The sequence below is a fragment of the Podarcis cretensis genome, assembly GCF_951804945.1.
Source record: "Podarcis cretensis genome assembly, chromosome: 2".
NCBI lineage: Eukaryota > Metazoa > Chordata > Lepidosauria > Squamata > Lacertidae > Podarcis > Podarcis cretensis.
This window is the reverse complement of record NC_137171.1, coordinates 19,778,862-19,801,760: the sequence shown is the minus strand read 5'-3', so window position 1 is coordinate 19,801,760 and position 22,899 is coordinate 19,778,862. Positions and strand designations below refer to the sequence as shown.

General features: G+C 43.9%; 1 protein-coding gene across 4 annotated transcripts in view; it reads right to left on the bottom strand.

Moving 5' to 3' along the window:
• RAB11FIP4 (RAB11 family interacting protein 4) overlaps positions 1–22,322 on the bottom strand; it is a 216,292-nt gene extending 193,970 nt beyond the window's left edge. For 2 of the 4 annotated variants that reach the window (XR_013835802.1, XM_079965448.1), the window contains exon 1: positions 22,005–22,322. Coding sequence is in view for 3 of the 4 variants with exons in the window: in XM_079965448.1 (XP_079821574.1) it covers positions 22,005–22,157 (153 nt within the window). In the remaining variant the exon portion in view is untranslated. The remainder of the gene's footprint in view (positions 1–22,004) is intronic. The other 2 variants (XM_079965450.1, XM_079965449.1) reach the window with 2 other exon arrangements.
• Positions 22,323–22,899: the final 577 nt, after the last annotated feature.

The window sequence follows — 22,899 nt, the reverse complement described above, 5'->3', positions numbered from 1 at the left end:
GGCTACATTAAACCTATGACAACAAGGGGTAAAAAAATAAATAAGCCACCATAAATGCAAAACCTAAGACAGAGTAGCTTCTTGGCTTCAACTGCTTCCCTTTGGATTCCAATACATTTTTTCATTTAACTGGGCCAAGATAATAAGCTTTCCTGGCATTTAACAACCAGCAAGCCTGCCAAAGTACTACATGAAATGAATACATCCTTGTTTGATCTGTGGCCCTATTGAAAATGCCCCAAACCGCTCCTAAAATACATCAAGAAACTAATTAATCCATGTTATGGGCAACACGCTCAAGGTGACATATTTTATACATTTATGTATCCCTCTTCAAAAAGAAAAATAGAAAGCAGAGTTGTTTACATTCTTAACCAATGGCACTTGCTCTCACTACTACCTCAAATTTACAGATGGAAAACCAAAGCCAATAAGTAATAATCTGTCCTAATCCATGGCACAGATGGAAATTGAAACCTGGTATCCCAGTCTGAAGTCCAACACTATTGCCACTAGTTTTGTCAAGTTATTCTCACCCCATCTCTCCCCATTAGAAATTCCCAGGTAAAAACCCCCCACATCTAAATCCTAGGACTGTCTTCTGGGCTTAACTGGATGAAACAGGCATTTAGCTCTTTGATGTGCAAACAGGGAAAACAACAATATATATTTTTTAAAAAAATATTTTTAATCTTCTCATTTTACATACCTTCTAACAAAAACAACTGTACATAAAAACCACCTACATTTCTTTCAGCTTCCCTCCCTTCCTTTCTGCGGTTACCTATTTTATATCTTTCCTCCACTGCATATCAAATTTATATCTAAATACTAATATCTCATTATTATTCTTTTTAATTATATCTAACTGCAGCAGTCAACCCTGCTAATGTTTTAAGTTCTTTACAGTGTACAGTGGTACCCCAGGTTAAGTACTTAATTCATTCCGGAGGTCCGTTCTTAACCTAAAACTGTTCTTAACCTGAAGCACCACTTTAGCTAATGGGGCCTCCTGCTGCCGCTGCGCTTCCGACCACGATTTCTGTTCTTATCCTGAAGCAAAGTTCTTAACCTGAAGCACTATTTCTGGGTTAGCGGAGTCTGTAACCTGAAGCATATGTAACCTGAAGCGTATGTAACCTGAGGTACCACTGTATCTTCAAATAGCCTATATATTTTCTCCACTCAGTCATAAAAAGTCTCTCTTCTTGATTTCTTAATTCTTCTGGTAAGCTTTGCCATTTCTGCATATTCCATTAATTGTAATTGCCAGTTCTCTTTTATTGGAGCTGTTTCTTCTTTCCACCTTTGAGTACCGTATTTTTCGCTCTATAAGACGCACCAGACCACAAGACGCACCTAGTTTTTGGTGGAGGAAAACAAGAACAAAAATATTCTGAATCCCAGAAGCCAGAACAGCAAGAGGGATTGCTGCGCAGCGAAAGCAGTAATCCCTCTTGCTGTTCTGGCTTCTGGGATGGCTACGCAGCCTTCATTCACTCCATGAGACGCACACACATTTCCCCTTACTTTTTAGGAAAGAAAAAGTGAGTCTTACAGAGCAAAAAATACGGTATATATCATATGAGCTGCTGTAGTAGCATACATGAATAGTTTTTTTTTCTGCTCTAAACAACCCTGTTTTTTAAGGCTGCACACAAACACCATAAGTTTAAAGCACATCTTTTCCCTGAAGAATTGTGGGAATTGCAGTTTCTTAAGGGGTTGGGAATTGTAGCTTTGTGAGAGGTAAACCACAGTTTGGGGGGCGGGGGGAGGTTAATCCTGAAAACAATGAAAGACTTTCTCTGCTTATTCTCAAGTGAGGGCCTTTAATTATATTCTGAACAGAAGGTAATAGAGATGGATATTACTGGGCTTTTTATTTACAGTCACACTGCCTTTGTAAAATCATGCATTATGTGGCTGGCAATTGTGTCTGACATGTCCTGTTATCATTCATCTCTCTAATCACTCCCTCCTTCCCCACTTAATTCAGTCAAGTAAGCTTTTTTTAAAATGCACACACAAATATATCATCGCCCCGCTAGTAGGGACGTAAAATCTAAAGCTACCCAGCTCAGGGAGACTCTGTATTGCTCAGAAGGGATGGCATATTGCCTTGAATGGAATGCAAGTTCACTTCCAACAATCTGCTCAACAAAGTTTAAGTAGGCAAAACACCTCCAATAAGTGCAAAAAAAGAGCCTCCTTTAGGCGCAGAATCTATATGGAACTTTAAAAGCAAATCCAGGGAGTGAGAATAGAGGTTTGGCAGGGGGTGTGGGTGGGATGAGGAATGCACCAAAGGGCATCACAATTACGATGTACAGTGATACCTTGGTTCTCAAACTTAATCCGTTCCAGAAGTCTGTTCCAAAACCAAAACGTTCCAAAACCAAGGCGTGCCTTCCCATAGAAAGTAATGCAAAACAGATTAATCCGTTCCAGACTTTTAAAAACAACTCCTAAAACAGCAATTTAACATTTACTATCTAACGAGAACATTGATCCATAAAATGAAAGCAATAATCAATGTGCTGTACTATAAAATAAATAAGACAGTATTGTAGATGATTAAAAAAAAAAAATTAAAAAAAATTCTTACCTGCATTGATGATAGTCATTGTTTGGATGGGGGGCTTTTATCCATTTCCGCAGTCACACAATCAACCAATCAATCAGTAGCTGAACTGAGTTCCACACAGTCCACAAAAACAAATTAACCGAAAAAGCCTCAAAAACAAAAATGCAAAATAAATAGCAAAAATATAAGCACCAAACTTAATCTGTTCTGAAAGCCCATTTGACTTTCAAAATGTTCGGAAACCAAGACGCAGCTTCTGATTGGTGCAGGCGCCCCGGAAACAATAGCTGAAAACCACATTGGACATTCGGCTTCCGAAAAACGTTCAAAAAACGGAACACTTACTTCTGGGTTTTCAGTGTTTGAGAACCAAGGTGCTTGAGAACCAAGGTGTTTGAGAACCGAGGTACTACTGTAGTAAACTGAGCAGAACAGAGAGGTGGGGGTTGCTGAATTTCGACCTTGCAAAGGCTGCTGCTGAAATTTGATAAACCAAATTCCTCCCCTGGAAATGTCTTCCCCCAAGTCACCAGCATGGAAGTCTTCAACTTTGCATCAAGCTATTAACACAAAAGAAGTCTACAGCTTCATAAAGGAGTGGCTAACTGGCTGACCACTTGTTTAAAAAGCCTGATATAAGACAGTATAAAAAGCAGAGACATCACCTTGCCAACAAAGGTCTGTATTGTTAATGCTATGGCTTTCCTAGTAGTGATATATGGAAATGAGAGCTGGACCATAAAGAAGGCCAAAGAATGGATGCTTTTGAATTATGGTGCTGGAGGAGACTCTTGAGAGTCCCATGGACTGCAAGAAGATCAAACCTCTCCATTCTTAAGGAAATCAGCCCTGGGTGCTCACTGGAAGGACAGATCCTGAAGCTGAGGCTCCAATACTTTGGCCACCTCATGAGAAGAGAAGATCAAACCTCTCCATTCTTAAGGAAATCAGCCCTGAGTGCTCACTGGAAGGACAGACCAATACTTTGGCCACCTCATGAGAAGAGAAGACTCCCTGGAAAAGACCCTGATGTTGGGAAAGATTGGGGGCACAAGAAGAAGAGGATGACAGAGGATGAGATGGTTGGACAGTGTTCTCGAAGCTACCAACATGAGTTTGACCAAACTGCGGGAGGCAGTGGAAGACAGGAGTGCCTGGCGTGCTCTGGTCCATGGGGTCATGAAGAGTAAGACATGACTAAATGACTAAACAACAACAAGACAATATATTCACCTTTCCAGTGCTTTTTTTCTGGGGGTTCTCAAGGCTACGCATTACCAGCCCCATTTTTTCTAGAAGACAAGCACTGGTTTAAAATGTGGCACTTACTTCATGGTGATTACTGGCCCATTCCCCCCCCCCAAAGAAAGGCACTGCTCCTTTCCCATGTTTCCTTGCTCTGCACTGTGATTTGACTCATCATTCTGCTTGGCTGCATTGTATTTTAATGAGCTGTGTATTTTTTATTAGATGTTGCCTTGATTGTTTTACATACAACGTTAGATGCTCTGCTGCTGCTTTCAGAGCCATGAAATGGGATACACTTTATAAACAATGGGTCAATATGTCTACTCAAACCTATGTTTACTCAGAAGCAGGGCCTTCCAAGTTCAACAAGACTTCCTCCACAGTGATGTAGGACTGAAGCCACGGCAATCTTGGAGTGGGACAGGGGCAAGACCTTTTCTGTTGGAAAGCTGTTTCTTGTGGAAGTCCCTCCTTGGGAAAACTCAGCACATATGTTTGGAAGACAAGTAAAAACTTACATATTCAGGGAAAGATCTCTATGCTCTTTCTTCCCCAACTCCACTGTGACACTGATGCTAGATTGCCTAGAAATGAGAATGGATTCCTTTAAACTATTTTAAATTATTACAAAACAAAAGGCACTCCTATCATGCGATAAAGTGAGTCAGCCAACAAAGAATCACGAATTCACTTTACTCTGCTAAACATAGAAACAGATGTTTAAAAAGAAAAAAAAGAAAAAAAAATCTCTTTTATTCTTCTACCGTGTTAGCTGCTGACAGATCAGCTATGCAAAGTTGATGACACAGCTTACAGATCAAAAAAGGCCTCTCTTACCAGCCACCATCTTCCCAGAAACATTAATTGTACAATTCATTGTAGCTGATCTACATAATACGCCTTCCAGAGCTTAATGACACTGAGGAGAAAGAAAACTCCACATGTAGGAGAAATCTGAATATCAACAGGAATAAAATTTCTGAAGATTGCCCAGACAATACCACACAGTGAAGAATGCCAATTGGTACATCTAAAAACCGAAAATTGTCAGGCACAAAGGGGGAAAAAACCAAGCTATAAAATATGCAACCCATTATGCAAAGGAACAGATGTCTAAGCGCAAAAATTTCATGCTCTGTCTCCAAAAGAATACAAAATGGAAGGCTTCCCTGGATCTAGGAGGAAGTGCCTTTTACAAAGATATGTCAGGACTATTTTCGCCTTAATCATTATGTGCCAAGGCAAAACACAGGAGTTACAGGAAGGCAGTGTTAGAATTCCTGCTCCATGATTGCAGTCATGGGATTTTTGTCTATCACATGACAGTGTATGTTTTGACTCCACAAAGTGGGAAGTGACGGCGACAGGATGTTTGTGTTACTGTGCTCTGTGAAGTGGGACTATTGTCCTTTGTTCTTTCTCTTTGCCGTCTAATGTTAGAAAGAGATGGAGCCATGTTGCAGGGCTCCGTGTGTGTTTATATGTAAATAAAGTAGATTAGCCAAAATGCTGAGTTGCTGAGGTCTGTCAGGCAAACGGCGCAGGCTCTGTGGATCCCTAAGTGTGCCGATGTCTGTTGGCATCGGTCGCTGTGATGTTCAGGTAGAAGAAAGCTTTTGAAGCTCCCGAACGAACGACCAGGAGGGAGAGAACATGCCAGTCAGGCATGTGTCTCTGCCAGGGTCCTACTCGAGTGTAGGATGAGCTCCTGACAGGCAGATGCTTCAGAGAGATGTAAAAATGGCAGTACTTGAAACAGAAACCAAAGATCATTCAAAGCTTTTCCTTTTCAGTGGTTCTGACATTAGTTGACTATCAGACTCATGCATGCAGCTTGTGTGGTAGTAGCTATCTTTTAGCTGCATGAATGGACACTTTTCAACACTTGCCTCTTAGGCATTTTTTTGCATGCTGGTCCAATAGCAAACGGTAGTTCACTAGTGCATATTCACTGGGAAGTACTTTGACATCATGGAAACAAATGGGAATTGTGCAAAAGTATTCTAGAGGAACACAGAAAGTTTGCTTTGCACTGACTGAGTAGGACTATTTGTCTATCTATTCATTGAATCATTAAAAATGGTAAAGTTGGAAGGGACCCCAAGAGTCATCTAGATCAGTGTTTCCCAACCTTGTGCCTCCAGCTGTTTTTGGACTACAATTCCCATCATCCCTTGCCACTGGTCTTGCTAGTCAGGGATGATGGGAGTTGTAGTTCAAAAACAGCTAGAGGCACAAGGTTGGGAAACACTGATCTAGATCAGGCATGTCCAACAGGCAGATCGTGATCTACCGGTAGATCACTGGACGTCTGTGTTAGATCACTGGTAGATCATTGGCTCCCCACAAAGAAGCTGAACAACTGCGACTCCCCTAAAAACTTTGACCTGAACCCCCCAAAAATGGGCCTTCCTCCTTCCTAAAAAAAAGCTCAACAGCTTTGACCTGAACCCAAAAAAGGGGGTAGATCACTGCCAGTTTTTAACTCTGAGTAGATCACACTCTCTTGAGATTTGGCCACCCTTGATCTATATCAACCTCCTGCAATGCAGGAATCTCAGCTAAAGCATCCATGACAGATGACCATCCAACCTCTGCTTAAAAACCCCCAAGGAGTCCACAACCTCCTGAGGGAGACCGTTCCGCTGTCAAACAACTCTTCCTGTCAGAAAGTTCTTCCTGATGTTTAGTCGGAATCTCCTTTCTTGTGACTTGAAGCCATTGGTTTGAGTCCTACCCTCCAGAGTAGGAGAAAACAAGCTTGTTCCCTCTTCCATGTGACATCCCTTGAGATATTTGAAGATGGCTATCTCCTCTCCTCTCAGTCTCCTCTATTCTAGGCTAACCATGCCCAGCTCCTTCAACCGTTCCTCATAAGGCTTGGACGTGTGGTGCAAATGTGTCCGAGGCACACCTCTTGTTAAAAAAAGGGGGAGGAAGCGAGGATATTTTGGGGTCTGCACACACATACACACACACACAGAGAGAGAGAGAGAGAGAGAGAGAGAGAGAGAGAGAGAGAGAGAGAAACAGAGCAGATGAAGTGTATCCCAATGGTTAAGATGTGTTTACACTACTGAGGCAGTTGAAATCTGATAATAGATTGCTTTGTACTTGTATGGGGTGACCTATGCACTTCCTCCCTTGGATGGAAAAGCTGAATTAGAATGGGCAGCCAAGAAATAAACTCCAGCCTACTTGAAGCAATGAGACTCAGCTGATGAGACATGTGATTGCTTCTTAATGAATATATATATACAACAGAGCAGCTGCCAAGTCAGTGTTGACAATACTGATCTAGATAGACCTTCCCATGTTCCTATGCACCCTTGGTCTTGCAGACTGCAGCCATATGGAACGTGCCTGCTGTTGTTTTAAGACGGCATTGTACATGCAGCAAAACCAGGGCAGTAGAGGGATCACATCTGTCATGTATTTCCCATATAAGAGACACTCCCTGCTTGTAGAAAGCTAGCTTAATGAGCAAGAAGGTGACTATCTTCCTGGTGTTCTGTGCGCTAGTTTTCTATATGCAAGGAAAGTTTGATTTTGTGTTTTTTTAAAAAAAAGGTGATCATTTCGGAGAGCATTAGCAAAATGTGTCTCCAGACTGAAATGGGAGGGAATTCTATTTGGAGAGTTCAACCATAGATTTAATTCCAACTTGTGCATTTCAGAGTGGTGTGTTTTTGTGTGTGATGGGAATATTGCCAGTAAGAAATAAGCCATAACATCAATAGAGCTTTCAATTTAATCTCTTTATTGGGACCAAAAATACCTTCAGATGTTTACTTTGGGGTTTCTTTGTTTTTAAATAAAAAGAATGGCTCAAATGTTATCATTCTAGCCCAAAATTCCTTCACTGTTTCTGCCCATTCTTTAGGGGCACAGGCTTTTGGTCCTTGGAAGTTGCCATTTCTTAGTAAAACTGAGATTGTTTTCAGAGGGGAATGACAATCAGGATCAGGCATGTGATCCATAGGTGATGTTTCTGATTTAAGGTCTGCTGGTTCCATCAGTTGGTTGTTTTTGTTTTTGTTTTGGTACCTTTATGAAGTCTTATCACTCGCACTTTATCCAATAAATGCCCCGTGACGTTTATGAATGCAAATTGAGGAAATGTATTATTGAGAAGTCGCAGTTTTAGAAAATGTTGAAATTGACTGGATGTATACATACAACAGTAGATTTTGCTTTTGTTGTTGTTAAAACATGCCAAAGCACAAATTGTGCATTAGTATTATTGGAAAGAGTTCGGCTGAGGTAGGGTTTGCCGATACAAAATAATAATAAATATTCCAATGGGTCATTTGCAGAGCAGAATTTTGTTTTCTCCTTGGTCAAAAGCCACAAGGAGTGCTTTGTCATGGACAACGGACTTCCGCACAATAAAATGGGAAGTGTGGTGTAATGGTTAGGCCTATGACCTGGGACGACCGGGTTCAAATCCTGGTGCAGCCATGAAGTTCATTGGGTGACTTTGGGCCAGTCGCCATCTCTCAGCTCACCTACCTCACAGGGTTGTTGTGTGGATTAAATGGGGAGGAGAAGAACCACACGTACCACCTTGAGCTTCTTGCAGGAAAAGGTGGGTTGCAAATGTAGATAAATAAATCCATTTATTAAATGTTCAGGTGACTTCTTTTTCGGAGCACAAATCTGTCTGACATGGCAAGGGGGAACACGTCTGATGGAGTCAGAGAAGCTGCCATTCCTTTTGACATTTAAAAATTGTCAAACTACGTTGACTATACGTTGACTACCTTGGTACTTGAACGGCTCGGCTCCCAAACACCGCAAACCCAGAAGTGAGTGTTCCGGTTTGCAAACATTTTTTGGAAGCCGAAGGTCCGACGTGGCATCCGCAGCTTCCAATTGAGTGCAGGAAGCTCCTGCAGCCAATCAGAAGCCATGCCTTGCTTTTCAAATGGTTTCGGGAGTCAAACGGACTCCCAGAACGGATTAAGTTTGAGAACCAAGGTACCACTGTATAGAACTTTGTTCTGCCAAGTTTTTCAAGTGTTACAAATCAAGAAACAAATTAATAAGGGACTTACAAACCTACCCCTAGCATCATTGCTCAGTCCTTATTGAGGCTAAAACTTCTCTCTAAGTTAGTACACATAACAGGCTAATTTGAGACCCATATCATACATTGAGTGACCATAATTCAGATGACATATACAGTGGTACCTCAGGTAAAGTACTTAATTCGCTCTGGAAGTCTGTGCTTAAAATCTTGCCAATGTTTAAACCTGCTTACAATAGTCTTCTATAGAAATTATAAACTTTTCCCAAAAGATCTTGTCTTCTTGATTCCTGAGCTTCCCAGTTAGTTTTGCCATTTTGGCATAGCTTGGATGGACCACTTTAAATGCTCATTAGCACCTTTATTTAAAAGATGTGAACAAAAGGTGCTGACTTTCACAAGCAACTTCATAACACTAGCTTAGTTTTTTTTTTTTTTAAGTTTAAAACTAATTAAATGGAGAATACAGAAGCAAGAATGCTACTTGCCCAAAAATGGAAAGAAGCAAAAGTCCCAGTAAAGGAAGAATGGATACAAAAACTTATGAAATATGCAGAAATGGCAAAACTTACCAGAAGAATAAGAAATCAAGATGACAAACTTTTTATAAAAGAATGGAAATGGTTTATGGAATATTTACAGACAAACTGTAAACAGATAACCACTGGCAGGATTATTGTAATAACCTGCAGTCACATAAGTGTATATATTTAAAGAAGATAAAAAATAAGTTAAGTTAATTTGGATATGCAGAAGATATTAAGCTATCCGTTCTAAAAGCACATTTAGAAACACATAGCAAAGTAATAGATTTTAGGAGTTAAATGTAAGGTTCCCCCCCCCTTTTCCTTTCATGTTAAAATGATTATATAAGCACAGAGAATGTAATACTTCTAAGAGACTAGATTAGATACCTTGGGGATTCATAAATGAATATATACACACCTGCTAATTACCAATCAAAAAGGCACACACACACAAGAGAGGCAAACTAGTACTCACATTTTGCATGTAGACAGAGACAAGGATCTCCTAACATGCCATTCGTGTCTCCAAACAATTGTTAATTTTATGGGAGTGCAAAGAAACCATGTCAACAATCAACCATGGAAGGGTGGGAACCGCTACACTAAATGGGGGAAACCCGTCCATAACCACCAAATCATCATTTAGCGTATTTATTTTGACTAAGTTAACTCGTAGATGGTCAGTGAAACCATTTGAAACCATTGCTTGACACAGAGCAGGCAAGTAGTTAAAACAGTACCTTCAGCACTGGCCCTGTGGACAGCTCCGGTTAATCTATAGGCAGGTTTTCCCCCACTCCCAATAATCTTGAACTTTGCTTTTTAATCTGAAAACCAACTCTGGAAGTTTCAGGCAAGAGTAGAAAAGCAGAGTGAATGGGGACAGGGTGGGGGCTGGGGGGGAGGGCTTGTTAACCCTTTCCCTTTTCATCATTTGATCTCTCAAAATTGCCCTTAGAATCATAACAATGTAGAGTTGAAAAAAGCCCTTCTCCCCAATGCTTTTCTTCTAGAAAAAAAAGGTGTTGGTGCTGCGTAGCCCCAGAAAAAAACACTGCTGCTCCTTGTAGCTGAATTTCCTCCATGTTGTTGTTGTTTAGTTGTTTAGTCGTGTCCGACTCTTCGTGACCCCATGGAGCAGAGCATGCCAGGCACTTCTGTCTTCCATTGCCTCCCACAGTTTAGTCAAACTCATGCTGGTAGCTTCGAGAACACTATCCAACCATCTCGTCCTCTGTCATCCTCTTCTCCTTGTGCCCTCAATCTTTCCCAACATCAGGGTCTTTTCCAGGGAGTCTTCTCTTCTCATGAGGTGGCCAAAGTATTGGAGTCTCAGCTTCAGGATCTGTCCTTCTAGTGAGCACTCAGGGCTGATTTACTTCAGAATGGATAGGTTTGATCTTCTTGCAGTCCATGGGACTCTCAAGAGTCTCCTCCAGCACCATAATTCAAAAGCATCAATTCTTTGGCGATCAGCCTTCTTTATGGTCCAACTCTCACTTCTATACATCACTACTGGGAAAACCATAGCTTTAACTATACAGACCTTTGTTGGCAAGGTGGTGTCTCTGCTTTTTAAGATGCTGTCTAGGTTTGTCATTGCTTTTCTCCCAAGAATTTCCTCCATAGTGGCCCACAATTTGTGAGAGGGGGCACTAGGTTGAATCCTGACAAGACAGAAGTACCGTTTTGGGGGGCCAGGAGGCGGGCAGGTATGGAGGACTCCCTGGTCCTGAATGGGGTAACTGTGCCCCTGAAGGACCAGGTGCACAACCTGGGAGTCATAGCTGTCCATGGAGGCACAGGTCAGTTCTGTGTCCAGGGCAGCTGTCTACCAGCTCCATCTGGTACGCAGGCTGAGACCCTACCTGCCCACAGACTGTCTCACCAGAGTGGTGCATGCTCTAGTTATCTCTCGCTGAGACTACTGCAATGAGCTCTATGTGGGGCTACGTTTGAAGGTGACCCGGAAACTACAACTAATCCAGAATGCGGCAGCTAGACTGATGATTGGGAGCGGTCGCCGAGACCATATAACACCTTTCTTGAAAGACCTACACTGGTACGTTTCTGAGTGAAATTCAAAGTGTTGGTGCTGACCTTTAAAGCCCTAAACAGCGTCGGTCAGGATACCTGAAGGAGCGTCTCCACCCCCATCATTCTGCCCGGACACTGAGGTCCAGCTCCGAGGGCCTTCTGCCGGTTCCCTCGCTGCATGAAGCCAAGTTACAGGGAACCAGGCAGAGGGCCTTCTTAGTAGTGGCACCCGCCCTGTGGAACATCCTCCCAGCAGATGTCAAATAGGAAAACAACTACCAGACTTTTAGAAGACATCTGAAGGCAGCCCTGTTTAGGGAAGCTTTTAATGTTTAATAGATTATTGTATTTTAATATTCTGTTGGAAGCCACCCAGAGTGGCTGGGGAAACCCAGCCAGATGGGTGGGGTATAAATAATAAATTATTATTATTCATGGCCCCACAAAAACACTTTAGCCTCTTGTCTCTCACTTCTCTGTGAACAAAAGTTAGAATATAAAGGAGAGCTGGCCATTTGTTTCAAGCAGGGGAAAGATTGGCATGGAAGCAGCTTCAGAAGAAAAAGCAGTTAGGGTAGATATCTCTTTAATCAGAAATTTCACCAATGCTGTTTCACCTTCCACACAACCCATCTTCTCTCTTTTGAAAGTATGTGTGCATTTAGAGTTTGAGGAATTCTGCAGGGACCACACTCTGCGAGGCATAAAAAGGAGAGACAATCAGGCACAGATCCTCTGGTTTGCAAACAATGATGTACATTAAGCAGCCTTTTCTGTCTCCAATGGCCTATCAATTAAAATCAAAGGCGTATACGGAGGGGGCACCCCACAGACCAAAGGAGCGTCTCCATCCCCATCATTTTGCCTGGTCACTGAGGTCCAACACCGAGGGCCTTCTGGTGGTTCCCTCACTGCGAGAAGCCAAGTTACAGGGAACCAGGCAGAGGGCCTTCTCGGTGGTGGCACCCGCCCTGTGGAACGCCCTCCCATCAGATGTCAAAGAGAACAACAACTACCAGACTTTTACAAGACATCTGAAGGCAGCCATTTTTAGGGAAGCTTTTAATGTTTAACAGACTACTGTATTTTAATACTTTGTTGGAAGCCGCCCAGAGTGGCTAGGGAAAGCCAGCGGGATGGGCAGGGGTTAAATAATAAATTAGTAGTAGTAGTAGTAGTAGTAGTAAGCACCTGTTTTGCTTGCAAAAGGCGTAGATAGTGTAATCTGCTCTGGACCCTCCCCCCCCCCCAGCAGCAATCATACGACAAAGACCCCTCTCCTTCCCTCAGGAACAACCCTCAATTGCTGCCACCAACTTTATGTAATAGAGACATAGCTGCCAGGGTCATCAGTTTTCTGGCTTGGCAGTTACCCAAGCCATTTGCAATGAACATAACCACACCAGGAACCTCAGCAGGGACTGTACAGTAAAGCCATAATAGGTCTTACAGCACAGTGTCAGTGCAACATCAAAGGATATCAACACAGCCTTTTGAAAGGGTACAGCCTTATCTGTCCTCATGACAATTACGTTATCAGGCCTCCCTGAAGAACAGGATTGCTAAGGTGCACATCAGAGAATAAGCATTTACCTTTAAAATCACTGATAAAGTGAGAAACAGGGTTGCAGCCACTCCTGGCTCCTTCTCCTCTGTTCCTTTCCTTTTCCTTTTTCGCCTGTCCTTGCCCACCTGAGGTAGGAGAACAGAACTCTACTCCTGCCCCTATGGCAGGCACAGGCAGGTGGATGAAAAGGATCAGAGGAGGAGGGGAAATGGTACCTTCTAGCCTCCTTAGATGTGTGTTTAAAGAGGGAAAGGTTTATTTTCCAGGCTGCAACCCAGCAACCCTACAGAGGACTGCTGTGCTGTAAGTGCTAGGACTGAAAACCTCCTGCCTTTCATGACTTCCAAAGGAAGAGGAATCTGGAGCAGGTCTTTGCTCAACAACCTGAGCATGCTCATTTTTCCTTAATGAATTCGTCAGAAATCAACAGTGGACTGACTTGGGTCTGCTTGGGTAGAGATGGGTTCATTGTGTAATAAACGAAAATCTGCCCTTATTCCCTTATGGGGAACATAATAGCCCTTATAAAGTCCTTTGCAGGTTCTCCATCAGTCGGAGAAAATAACAGAGGCCAACCAGAGAATATTGAGAAGCAAAGCAGCTTGTAAATCTGATCTTTATTGAACTGTTGCAACAGGGTGCTCCCCTCACATGCAGGAAAGGAGGAGGGCCCCGAAACCTAGGTGTGCCCGCCCTTATACTGTATAGACATTTTAAATTGCCCGCCCTGGAGTCCACGACCACCCCCCAGAAACATCATACATACATCACAGAAGGGGTGTAGCCCAAGACCACAACCCCAGATACATCATACCTACATCACAGAAAAGGTGGTCTACAACAGAAATCTGAGTGCGCTGTTTTTCTCCTGTCTGGCAGGTTACCTGTTAATGCTCAATTGGATACCCTGGGGAGCCTGGCCAGTCTTTTGTAATGATAAATACTTAGTTCCTGAGCCAGGTCACAGGCTCACCCTATTCATACACAGACATACCCTTAAGACAGGATTTGTGAAGGAAAAGACAATGGGGAGGCTTTTCCATTTTCCTTTGACCTTGCAGAGAAAACATTTGGTCAGTTTGGGAGTCAGGGCTGTTTTCCTGTGCTGCTTCAGACATGTGGTTTATATATTTATGTACATGTTTGCTTAGTACATTTATAAACATTTATTATATACAGTGGTGCCCCGCAAGACGAATGCCTCGCAAGACGGAAAACCCGCTAGACGAAAGGGTTTTCCGTTTTGGAGGTGCTTCGCAAAACAAATTTCCTATGGGCTTGCTTCGCAAGATGAAAATGTCTTGCGAGTTCCTGCGGGTTTTTTCCCCTCCCCCCCTTTTTCTAAGCCGCTAAGCCGCTTATCCGCTAAGCCAATAAGCCGCTAAAAGCAGCTAAAAGCCACTAATAGCGCTAATCCGCTAAGCCGTCAATGGGCTTGCTTCGCAAGACGAAAAAACCGCTAGACGAAGAGACTCGCGGAATGGATTCTTTTCGTCTTGCGAGGCACCACTGTATACGAGACCTTAATTTTTTTATTTCAATTGCAAGTCTCCCTGCACCACTGAAGCCCAAAGGTAGGCCAGCATTGTGCCACCGTTATGATAGCACATGTCACTCATGGACAAAGCACATAGTTTGAGTGCCAAAGATCCCAGATTCAGTTCCTGGGATCCTAAAAGCCATGGGGCTCATAGGCCAGTGCCTATTTAATAATCTGGCACTGCTGAAGTCACTCCTCTAGGTGTGGATAGTCATTACAGGCAGACTTCATCAAATCTAGAATTCCTTTCCTTCCATTATGGCCTTTTGTTCCCAGCAAGTGAGTACATATGGGAGCATATAATTTATTCCCAGAGGGTAAGGTTGAAAGATTCTGGATATCATTGCCCAATCTTTCCAGATCATGCCTTCGCTTTAGGCGGCAGGCTACGATGTCCTCATGTCAAATTACAGCACATTGTTTATCCATGTGAATCAAGTCCTGAAATCACCAGTCGGGCAGTTTAGGTAATAAACAAGCACATACAAGCCAACAGCCGAAACTTAACTACTAAAGCTTTCCCCCCAGAAAGCAAATGTGAAGAGCTGGAAAAGATTCCACCTATTGAATTTTTCTTGCCACAGAGCTGCTTAAAGCAACAGGGGTCCTATCACACACACAAACACACATACACACGCACCTCCACCATGCATCCTGTTAACAATACACAATTGTAAAGCTGAAGGCACAAAGCAAATGTACACTCTTGGTAAATAATATCACACAGCACAGGAAAAAGAAAATCAGAAGTAACACATGGCACAGATAATAATAAGGATAGCCATATCCAGTCCGAAGTAAGTGTGTGTGTGTGTGTGTGTGTGTGTGTGTGTGTAAAATAGCACCTACAGTTTGAAAGGGACGGACGCAGGTGGTGCTGTGGTCTAAACCACTGAGCCTCTTGGGCTTGCCGATCAGAAGGTCGGCGGTTCGAATCCCCGCGACGGGGTGAGCTCCCATTGTTCGGTCCCTGCTCCTGCCAACCTAGCAGTTCAAAAGCACGCCAGTGCAAGTAGATAAATAGGTACCGCTGTGGCAGGAAGGTAAACGGCGTTTCCATGCGCTCTGGCTTCCACTGCGCCACAAGCGGTTTAGTCATGCTGACACGTGACCCAGAAAGCTGTCTGTGGACAAACACCGGCTCCCTCAGCCTGAAAGCGAGATGAGGGCCACAACTCCATAGTCACCTTTGACTGGACTTAACTGCCATGGGGTCCTTTGCCTTTTTTACCTTTAAGATGGTTCTAAAGTCTTATTTTTCAACTGACTGTGATTGATTCTCAGTTAAGCATCTGGCTAGCTCAGATGACAACCTTGAGTTAGGTTAAGAGCTTTGAGAACTTAAAGGAGAAAAGTTGTTTGATCCAGGATCCACATATATATTGGCCTATCTTTTTATTAATAGTGGCAGGAAGGTAAACGGCATTTCTGTGCACTGCTCTGGTTTCGGTGTTCCGTTGTGCCAGAAGCGGCTTAGTGATGCTGGCCACATGATCCGGGAAAAACTGTCTGCGGACAAATGCCAGCTCCCTTGGCCTGTAAAGCGAGATGAGTGCCGCAACCCCAGAGTCATCTGCGACTAGACTTAACTGTCAGGGGTCCTTTACCTTTACAGTTTGAAAGAAGATCTTGGGCATGGCCAGAGCCCTTTGGATATGCTAGCACTACAAAGCTGCTGTTGAGAAACCCGTCTCTTTGGTCTAAAGGAGAACAACATGGGCTACTGTGATCAAACTCTGTGATCAACATCGCTATTGAATACTACTCTAGGCCACATTCACACCAGGCATTTAAAGCACTATGATGCCTTCTCAGAGAACTCTGAGAAGTGTAGCTCTGGAAGGGGCTCTGAGATGAAAGGCTGCTATTTAGTCACCAGGGACCACGAGTGGAGGTGTGCTTTTGTCCTTTTGCCCTGGCTGTGGGCTACCTATAGGCATCCAGTGGGCCATTGTGAGAACAGGAGCTCTTGAAGTTCCCCACAGGCATGTATCTCAGGCCACTGAATGTGCATTATTGTATTTACTTTTCAGCTGTTTCCATTTCCCAAGGCATCCAGTCTACATGTTGCACCAGAAAGAAATTAACTAATCTTATTTTCAGATAGCGCCTTACTCTTCTTGCTGTGTTGAATCCCTTCCTAATTCTAGGCAACCTTTGCTGATTTTTTTCCAGTTAAACAGAGCTGTTACAATGTAAAGCTTTCCCACAGCAGAACACCAGCTCCAGAAATCCCACTATCTCCCTAAGCAGATATGAAATGAATACAACAAGGACAAACAATACACGAGGAAAAGGAGATTTGTTGCGGCACACATTAAATTTGGCAGGGATTTGTTCTGTTTCAGCTGCAAAGATTGATAGGGGTAGCCATAGGACTGGAATAAGAGGCTACCAAGCTCCACGGAAACCAATTCATCAACACAGAAGCTAGGTATTATATAACACCTGTATGCGCGCACACACACAGAGGGGGGGGGGGTCTGCCAGACATCTTTCAGGGTCCCAACTGGCTGTTCTCCACCAGCCAAGAGAGGCAAACGAGGATGCCTTGAAATGTTGCAGATGAAATGCTCAGATCACACAAACACCCCACGCAATAAAAGAACTACTTGTATTGGTTTCTCCTGGATTCTGATATCAGGAACTTCTTAATTATATCTGAAGGAGCGTCTCCACCCCCATCGTTCTACCCGGACACTGAGGTCCAGTGCCGAGGGCCTTCTGGCGGTTCCCTCACTGCGAGAAGCCAAGTTACAGGGAACCAGGCAGAGGGCCTTCTCGGTAGTGGCACCCTCCCTATAGAATGCCCTCCCAGCAGATGTCAAAGAGAACAACAACTACCAGACTTTTAGAAGACATCTGAAGGCAGCCCTGTTTAGGGAAGCTTTTAATGTTTGATGTATCAAAGTATTTTAATATTTTTTTGGAAGCCACCCAGAGTGGCTGGGGAAGCCCAACCAGATGGGCTGGGTATAAATAATAAAATTATTATTATTATTATTATTATTATTATTATTATTATTATTTATTCTCAGTTCCAGTTCAAGAGTTGCCTGCAGCAGTCGGTTGGCTGCCAGCCTTTCTCTGTAAGCCTCTCATTAATGAAAGTCCCAGCTAGTTGTGTACCCTCCTCGTGACTTCATAACATGCACTCCATCTTATTTCTCTGGCTCTCCAGGGACCAATAAGGGATGCAGGAAGCTGCCATACTGAGTCAGATCATTGGTCCATGTAGCTCAGTCTACACACTAACTGGTAGCAGATCTCCAGGGTTTCAGACAGGAAGTCTCTCCCAGTCCTGCTTGGAGATGCCAAAGATGGAACCCATGACCTTCTACATGCAAAGCAGATGTTCCATTGCTGAGCTACAGCCCTGGCCCTAATGCTAAGTGACCACTGGAGCTGTGCAACATACAACATTTATGATGAGGAAAGAAAGTCTTGGGTAACCTGTGTCATAGAGTATGCATCGGGGTGAGGAACTGGACCCACCAAGTGAGATGGATATTTTTCCTCCTTCACTCTCTGTAGACCAGCGGTTCTCAACCTGGGGGTCCCCAGATGTTGTTGGACTACAACTCCCATCATCCCTGAGCTCTGACCTACCTTGCTAGCTAGGGATGATGGGAGTTGTAGTCCAACAGCATCTGGCAACCTACAGGTTGAGAACCACTGCTGTAGACCAAGTTTGAAAGTAGGTGGGGCCATCTACCTGTCCATTGCATGACATCATGCACATGAAGGAGCATTTCCACCCCCATCGTTCTGCCCGGACACTGAGCTCCAGCTCCGAGGGCCTTCTGGCAGTTCCCTCACTGCAAGAAGTGAGGTTACAGGGAACCAGGCAGAGGGCCTTCTTGGTAGTAGAGCCCACCCTGTGGAACACCCTCCCATAAGATGTCAAGGAAATAAACAACTTTTAGAAGACATCTGAAGGCAGCCCTGTTTAAGGAAGTTTTTAATGTTTGATGTTTTATCATGTTTTTAATATCCTGTTGGAAGCTGCTCAGAGTGGCTGGGGAGGCCCAGCCAGATGGGTGGGGTATAAGTAGTAGAATAATACGATATTCCCATACTTTCTTGTATAAATTGGTATAGTGTTGTTGTCCTAGTACTTATGTAAATGCTAATAGCCCACTACATTTTGTATAAACTCATTCCAAATGTTATCATATTTATCCATACAGAGTCTGCGCCTTTAAGCAGTCCATTCATAAATTGCCAGTGATATATCACCAGTCCATTGACTGAAGGGTAGCATCTCTTTATTTTTCCAGTTCCTCAATATCAATCTCTCGGCCACCATTAGGGCACAGAAAATCCATTTCCGTTGTCCTGTTGACAATTTCCATAATAATTCAATAAAACATTCTCCGCTGAAAGGTACCTTTAAGAATTATGTAGAGTTGGGAAAAATGCCAAATGCAGTATTTTCACCTGCTGCCCAGATCTCTCAAGAACTGCCTACTCCTATGAGAACCTGTCCAATTACTCACATCATCCCTGGTGGTCCTATGCCTCCACAATTCAAGATCCCATAGGCCATCACAAGAAAGAGACCATCTTGTGAGTCACTCTTGATTAGTGGCAAAAAGCTCACCTGTCTCCTTCCTTGTAGGCATCAGACCAAAAACCTTACAATTTTGTAAAACTTTTGTGGTTGCACATTAACTGTTTCGGTTCCCTGTAGTTTAAGCATCACTTTTATTTTTAACTCTGTTGATGCTGATATTGTTAGTTGCACCCTGTTGCTATGTCCAAAGCTGGTTTCAATTAATACGTGTGTTCTTATCTTTCAATTGTTGTAAGCCACCTCACGGATCTTTCTGATGGAAAGATGGCATATATATGAATAAATGAAAGCTGCACCTGCTAAAACTTATTTGTCTCCATTAGAGGTGGCGAACCTGTGGCCCTCCAGATGTTTTTGGACTACAAATCCCATCATCCACAGCCAGCATGGACAAATAGCCAGGGATGGTGGGAGTTGTAGTCCAACAACATATATAAGTTTCAAAAAAGGATGATTAAGCTGTTTGTGTATGTAAGGACAGCAGCTAGGATTCTTTATGCAAAAAATGGAAGGAAGAAGAAGTTCCCACCAAAGAAGAATGGATAAGCAATGTGATGGACTATGCAAACAGCCAAAATAAGAGAACCTAATGACAGTTGCTTTGTAGCAGAATGGAAGCCTTTTTCGGATTACTTAAAGAAATTCCATAATATGATGAACTCATGAGCAGGATTTGAACTATGAGCATCAGAAGGAATTAGAGATTATAGTATTGTTGTTATGGTATAAGAGATAGAAGACAGGGTGCAGCAGGGTAAACTAAAAACACTATGGAAAATGGGTTGGGAAGTCTACAAAACCAAAGAAAAAATTACTATGTATACAAGTGAGTACGTTAAACTTTTGAAAATTTAATTATAGATATAGATATAAAATAGAAGGCTGAATGTTACGCTGATCTGAGATTAAGTGTCTTCAGGTCCGGCAAGAAAGTTAAAACCATGAATCTCAAACATGCCTCAGCCAGGCACAGGCAAACTCGGCCCTCCAGATGTTTTGGGACTACAACTTCCACCATCCCTAGCTAACAGGACCAGTGGTCAGGGATGATGGGAACTGTAGTCAAAACATCTGGAGGGCCGAGTTTGCCTATGCCTGGCCTAAGGTGACATTACTGCCTTTGAAAATACTATCACTGGGGGGGGGTGGTCAATGGCCATTTTAAGTATAAAATGATGTCTTCTGGAGGTCATAGAAAAATGGTGACGAAGCTGTGGCCCTCCAGATGTTGTTGGACCGCAACTCCCACCATTCCTTACCATTGACTATGCTGGTTTGGGTTGCTGGGAACTGGAAAACAACATCATCTCTGGAAGGCTACAGGTTTTCGGCCTGTGGCATAGATCGTAAACAAACAAGCAAACTGAAAACATATTTGATACTCAAACTAGTTTTGATGTCCGGTAGTTCCATTCAGCTCCAAAGTTAAGTTATGGTCTTCAAACCAATTACGATTCTCAAACCCAGTTGTTTTAGAATTGTTGATGGCTTCAACATAATAGTTTTGGGGCGCTGAAGCTCAAGGGTCTTCTGTTTCTGTACAATACAATACATTCATTGGATGCCTTGGTAAAGCTACCAACTTTATTGACACTCCATATCAGAGCAAAGGGAAAACAAAGACGAACCAAGTTCAAACACTTTGATGAAGCACAAAAGCCCTCTCCATATTCGCATCAAAAGAAATTGTCAGCAAGACCAGTACCAAAATCTTCCAACATTCCCCCCCTTTGTGGGATGCCTGTAGGCTGTTTTAGAGAAAGAAACTGTGTTCTAGTCCTGTTCAGCAATCACACAAATAGTTTGAAGAGCTTTGCCCTACAGATATTGACATTCTTCACATAATCACCCAATGAGACAAGTCAACTGCTAGTGAGATCAGGCAATTAAAAAAAGAGAAAACCAACAGCAGGTAAGAACTATACTAGTGGCCAGGGGAGCAGGGATGGGTAAGGAATAAGGCTGCTGTTGTTGTCTAGTAGGCTATGGGAAGTATATAGGGAAGATGAGAAAATAAGTCTGTCCAAAATCTGTAACACAGAAGACGTGACTAAGGAGCAAACATGTGATGGTCAATTACAAGTAAGGGGGGGTGGGGAAGGCAATTCTCACAACGGGGATTCAGTTTTCATTGCAATAACTGCTTTTAAAGTGCTGTGCACATCATCTCCCTGCTTAAGGCTATTGGTGAAATGTTGAAACTACATGCAGGATTCAGGGCCATAAAATGTATCTCAAGTCATTTGGAAGCACAGAGCTATGAAATCAGGGGTGGCCAATGTAGGCTCCTTAAGACGTCACTCTGCTCCACAGATTTCCATGCAAGTACGTTCCGTTCTGTGACACAGGGATATACCCCCAGTCCTGACTAGGGCACTTGGTGCTTCTATGGGGTTCAGCATCAAGAACATGCCTCAATCTCCATTTTATGGTGTTCCACTGTTGCTCTCTCCAACGCACCAGTCTTCTGCATGGGGAGTAGGAGTCTCTGACTCCCCCCAAGAGGAAGGGTGCTCCTTTAGTGCGTATTTTCTAAAGTATAGGCCATGAAGATAGAAGCCAGCACAAAGGCTCACCGGCTTACTTAAACATATGGCAGCCACAGCAGTGAGGGAAAGGCCCTCTGCACATGCACAGAGGCATGCCATTATTCCACACATTCCCGGACAAATGCATACCATTTCTGAAACCCTGAGCCCCATCCTGTGCTGTAAGAGATGTGTATCATTCTGATAGAATCTGGGGGTTGAGGGTGGGGGAGCAGTCTCAGAAATAGGGCTTAGTGAGATTTGGGGAGCCCCAAGGATAATGCTCCCCCCTGATGGAAAGGAAGTTCTTAAATATCCGGCGGGAACGCAGGTCCCCCCCCCCCCACCACCACCAAGTTGCCTACCTCATCCCCCTGGCCAAACTGCAGCCCCAGGGCGACGAAGTGCTCCACCCGGATGAAGCCGTCGGCGTCCTCATCGCACACATCGAAAACCTCCTTGAGCTTCCGCAGAAACTGCATCAGGTTCGGTGGCTCCCCGAGGCCACTGGGCTCCATGGCGCCCTATGGGGATTAGCTGGACGCCGCCGCGGGCGAGAGGCTCTCCCGGTCCATCACCGCAGGAGGAGAAGCGGCGGTGGGGGCGGAGGCAGCGGCGGCGGCAGCAGCCATGATCTGGGCAGGCGAGCGGCTCCTGCTCTTCTCTCGCCTTCAGCCTGAACAGCTTCTGAATGACATCAGCAAAGGGAGGAGAAAGGCGCGCGGGGGGGGGGGGAGGCGGAGGGAGGAACAATGGCGAGAGGAGGAGGAGGAGGAGGAGGAGGCAGGGCGCGAGGGGACCAGCTCGCGGGGGACGAAGGATGCACATCAAAGAAGATGCCCGCGGCCGCCCAGGGGATGCGAGCGTTGGGTACCACTAGGGGGCAAGGTTGCCGTTCCGGCGCATGCCATCTCCCCTCAACTCTTCCTCTATCTCTCTCTCTCACACACACGTACTCACTCAATCTTCCGTTTTCACGTTTCTAAGACGCCGGATTCGTTTACACGAAGAGCCACCACTAAACTCGGCACCTGAGCTGTCAGCATATATTGAAAAACGAGAAGCGCATGTGCCAGATCACATTCAAGAGGTTTAGTTCCCTTGCACTGCTCTGTTATATATACCCACAATCAGTTTTCGGCAGTTTAGATCCCCTCCCCCGCCTTTCAACAGCTGGTTTTGGCAAACGTGAGGATTGTATTCCGCGTTAGAGACGGGGGAGGTGGACGGAGTCAAGGGTGCTAATCTTGGTTAATTGAC